The sequence below is a fragment of the Coenobita brevimanus genome, chromosome 44 (genome assembly GCF_032717465.1).
Source record: "Coenobita brevimanus isolate Jiangsu-jjx chromosome 44, ASM3271746v2, whole genome shotgun sequence".
NCBI classification, from domain to species: domain Eukaryota; kingdom Metazoa; phylum Arthropoda; class Malacostraca; order Decapoda; family Coenobitidae; genus Coenobita; species Coenobita brevimanus.
Window position 1 is genome coordinate 45,638,792 of NC_136997.1, and position 5,000 is coordinate 45,643,791.

A 5,000-nucleotide genomic window follows, 5' to 3' on the forward strand; every position below is an offset into this window, starting at 1 on the left:
AAACCTTAGTTCCTACTATGGCAAAGACCACAACAAACCTTAGATCCTACTATGCCTAAGACCACAACAAACCCAAGTTCCTCATATACTAAAGTCAAAACATTCTCTTCTTCCACCCAGGGACGTGAACCTCAATGGCAAGGTTCTGAAAGTGACAGATGATGGTTCTCTACCCCCCATGAACCCCACACCCCTACCCCCAGGCGCCTTCACCATACCACCAGCCTCAGTCGGGTTCTGGGCACTCCATTCAGCTCGGGCCCCAGCTTGTCTGTAAAAGGTGAACACTTTTTAAATATGTCTCCATTACATTTGTCAAAGATAGTTTAGTTTTTTGTATTTTGCATTTCAGTATTCTAATTCTGTGAAATGTTTGACAGGTGTAAGTTATGAGGTGTGATAAAGAGGGTGTGAGTTGGAGAGAGTATCCTGTTGGCTGAGGATAGGGTGACAGAGGCGATTCGTCTGTGGCCACCCCTTCTGGGATTAAGGCGTCTATGGCCTTGTATGCACAGACAAGCAGACAGATAGATTGATACACAGACAGACAGACAGATAAACAGACAGACATCAGGCAGATAATGAGACAAATACAGGCAGACAAACAGAGAAGCAGGCAGGTAAACAGACAAACACAGGTAAATAAACAGAGAAGCAGGCAGGTAAACAAACACAGGTAGATAAACAGAGAAGCAGGCAGGTAAATAGACAAACACAGGTAAATAAACAGAGAAGCAGGCAGGTAAACAAACACAGGTAGATAAACAGAGAAGCAGGCAGGTAAATAGACAAATACAGGTATATAAACAGAGAGACAGACAGACAGGCAGATAAACAGAGACAGACAGACAGGCAGATAAACAGAGAGACAGATAGGCAAAGAAAGAGAGACGGATAGATTATAGGTAGAAACACAACTTCAACGCGTTAACCCTTTAAGGAAATTAGAAAACGAACTTGGAAACAAATATAGAAAGTGGGATTTTACAGGACAAACAGACGTAATCATGGTAATGTTTGTATAGTTTTATTCTTCACCTTTGAGGCCCAGATTTTTGTCTTTTTCCAGCTTACTTCACCAAGTTCAGTGATAGAAAAGACGGTGTTACGGCTCTCCATGCCTTCCTCAGCATTTCTTCGTGACTGACATCGTGTTATATTGCTAACCTAGTAAAGCATCGTATCCTCTTGTCAAGGAAGGAAGGCTACATGGCAGTAATTGCGTGTCATGGACCCGTAGTTATGTTTGCATCGTCGGGTGACAAAGGTTCCCAGCGATAGAAAGGTGTAAGTTTAAGTTCATGTGGTTGGCAGCTCTTGGTTGTGTCCCACTAGCGATTTATCCGGCAAGAAAAATACTGCCATAATCACCGGGCCACCTAAGCTCCCCCACCACGACAAGGTGGCTGCCACGGAGGAGTTTTTTTTTTTTTTTTTTAATTAGAACAAGATAAAAAATTAAGAGAGATCCTTTCATTTCCGTCAGAGATCATGTACTTTTCAGCCATCCTTTCATTTCCGTCAGAGATCATGTCCTTTTCAGCCATCCTTTCATTTCCGTCAGAGATCATGTACTTTTCAGCCATCCTTTCATTTCCGTCAGAGATCATGTCCTTTTCAGCCATCATTACCGTTTAGTCAGAGACCATTTCCTCACCTTCCTTCATCGTGCGTTCAAGTGGTGGTCAGGTGCATCCTGTAGTCCACGGGGTGGTGCTCTTACACCATGTCCACTTCCACACGGGTGCAGGCCTCTCTCTTCAGTAGCGGCATCTGCGTCTTTGCCTCATAGTGAACCAGTGACTTGCCCTTAACCTTACACCATGCCCACCTCCACACGGGTGTAGGCCTCTCTCTTCAGTAGCGGCATCTGCGTCTGTACCTCATAGTGAACCAGTGACTTGCCCTTTGCCTCATACGGCACCGTTGCACCCACCTTCAGTTTGAGTTTGTGTACAACTTTGTCCCCGTTCACCAGCTTAAGTTTCAGTTTATTCTTCCGAGACATGTCCACATTAAACTGTAGAGGATTTTTGAACGTGTAATGCAATACCGTTGTTCCCTCGGGCTGCACCTCGAACCGCCACCCGAACTGCCTGAGATGTACTGGTATTTTGTTCCTGCTATTGCCCTTCAGCTTCAGGCGCAGTGTGGTGGGCAGAGGCCACATAGGCAGCTGCGCGCTGAAGCCTTTTATCAGTAATTTACCGCTGAGCATCCTGCTCAGATCGAACTACGCTACCTAGGAAAACTAATGCACAGTTAGGATTAGATCCTATCAATTAAAACTACCGTAAATGCAGAATCCCTACTCCTGAGACAGAGAAATTGTGCGGAGATACTTACCCTGTGAAGTTTTGGCTGCGACTGAAAGTCGTCTTGAAGGACCCGTGCTTTATAGCTTGAGGAGTATCCGTTCTCTATGCGTATATTAAAGAAAACGGAAAATTACACTTTCAATTATGATTTCAAATTTTTCGTTTTCCTTCTCCATAGCTTAAAATCTTCAATAAAGTGGCTGTACAATTGTATTAGTGCTATGATAAGATAGTTTTATGCTTAGTGATCATTTCTCGTAGTAAAAGGGGCCAGAAATATGCTCTGCTGTGTTATTTAATATGGTAATCTCTTATCTATGTGCTCTTCTAGTTACCACCCGACATTATATTCAGTTTAGGAAGAACCTCTGGTAGTGAAGGGATTATAATATTTTCACCTGCGTCGCAATACGTCAGGTATACCAACACACGCGCCCATATATCTTTTTACTCTTATTTTAGGTGAAAGTTGGAATAATTTCGAAGTTTTTATTTGACATAGAGGAAATATATATATATATATATATATATATATATATATATATATATATAAAGTATGATAGTGAAGATCTCTATGCATCCTGTGTGCCAGCCCTGCAGCTCACAAATCTCTGCCAAGCTAAATAAAATGGTCAGGTGGCAGGGAGACCATTCTGTGTGCCATTTAGGCTGCCACGGGACGATGTCGTTTGAATTAGGCGAGGCGTCTGGCAGAGAAGCATTTGTAGTCTGTTTAACCTGACAAACATCCCTAACCCCTTTGAGCTTAGTTGGTGGCCAGGGGTAGTCAGACTGGAGAGTTAAGGAGGGGTTGACTAGTAACCAAGGAGACTCAGCACCGTCTCACAATTAAGGTCCATCGAATTTTATGCAGTTACAAAATAGCTTTCAAGTTCTGTCAGGTGAAAAAAAAATATATATATGGACTAGAGAGAAGGCTGCATGTAACCCGCCATAATGAAAGGCAGCCAAATAAAAGTGACTGGAAAGAACACTAATAATGCAATAACATTATGTTCTAGTAGTAAAGAGACTAGATGTTCCATAGTAGTAGTAGTAGTAGTAGTAGCTGTAGCAGTAATAGCAGTAGTAGTGACAGCAGTACTAGTAGACGTAGATGATGTTCAGTAGTATTATAGTTGTAGAGGTAGATGATGTTCTTGTAGTGAAGATAGCAAATATATTCAGTAGTAGCAGCGCAGCAGCAGCAGCAGCAGTAGTAGTAGTAGTGGTAGTGGTGGTAGTGGTGGTGGTGTTGGTGGTGTAGCATGCAAAATAAATCTATGATGTTGCAACAGGGAATGGATTATGTTATATGCAAAATAAATCGCCACTGAGAATATGTTGCAACAGGAAATGGAATATAGGTTGCGAAATAAATCGCCACTGTGGTGGTGGTGGTGATGGTGATGGGATTAAGGTGGTGACGAAGCTGAGAGTGATGATAATGAAACTAAAGTGATGATCTTGATGATGATGATGAAGATGGTGGTGATAATAGCGAAGGTGATGACAGTGATGACGATGGGACTAAGGTGATGATGAAGGTGGTGGTGATGGTGGTGATGGTGATGGTGGTGATGGTGATGGTGATGGGATTAAGGTGGTGACGATGCTGAGAGTGATGATGATGAAACTAAAGTGATGATCTTGATGCTGGCGATTGAGATGATGATGATAATAGTGATGATAATGATAGTGATGATGATGGGACTAAGGTGGTGGTGATGGTGGTGGTGGTGGAGGTGATGGAGGTGGTGGTGGTGGTGGTGGAGGTGGTGGTGGTGGTGGTGGTGGTGGAGGTGACAGTGGTGCTGATGATGATAATGATGATGATGGTGGTGGTGGTGATCGAGGTGATAAAATAATGATGGTGATGATGATGATGATGATGATGGCTTGGTTTCACTGGCAATTAATTTGCACTTGTATTTTCAGCTGTGGTAACTATCCTGGACCCCTCATGGACCAAGTGTGTGTACCCAGTGGACCAAGTGTGTATACCCAGTGAACCAAATGTGTGTACCCAGTGAACCAAATGTGTATACCCAGTGGACCAAATGTGTGTACCCAGTGGATCAAATGTGTGTACCCAGTGGATCAAATGTGTGTACCCCCAGTGGACCAAATGTGTGTACCCAGTGGACCAAATGTGTGTACCCAGTGGACCAAATGTGTGTACCCAGTGGATCAAATGTGTGTACCCCCAGTGGACCAAATGTGTGTACCCCCAGTGGACCAAATGTGTGTACCCAGTGGACCAAATGTGTGTACCCAGTGGATCAAATGTGTGGACCCAGTGGACCAAATGTGTGTACCCAGTGGACCAAATGTGTGTACCCAGTGGACCAAATGTGTGTACCCAGTGGACCAAATGTGTGTACCCAGTGGACCAAATGTGTGTACCCAGTGGACCAAATGTGTGTACCCAGTGGACCAAATGTGTTTACCCAGTGGACCAAATGTGTGTACCCAGTGGACCAAATGTGGTCCCAGTGGACCAAATGTGTGGACCCAGTGGACCAAATGTGGTTCCAGTGAACCAAATGTGTGGACCCAGTGGACCAAATGTGGTCCCAGTGAACCAAATGTGTGGACCCAGTGGACCAAATGTGGTCCCAGTGAACCAAATGTGTGGACCCAGTGGACCAAATGTGGTCCCAGTGAACCAGATGTGGCTGA

The 5,000-nt window shown here is 44.0% G+C and overlaps 1 protein-coding gene across 1 annotated transcript in view; it reads left to right on the forward strand.

The window, feature by feature from the left end:
- The window catches only part of LOC145398085 (heparanase-like), an 8,374-nt gene extending 8,097 nt beyond the window's left edge, over positions 1 to 277 (forward strand). Inside the window, exon 8 of the mRNA XM_080271040.1 lies at positions 121 to 277. Within this exon, the coding sequence (XP_080127166.1) occupies positions 121 to 277 (157 nt within the window). The remainder of the gene's footprint in view (positions 1 to 120) is intronic.
- The last annotated feature ends 4,723 nt before the right edge of the window (positions 278 to 5,000 follow it).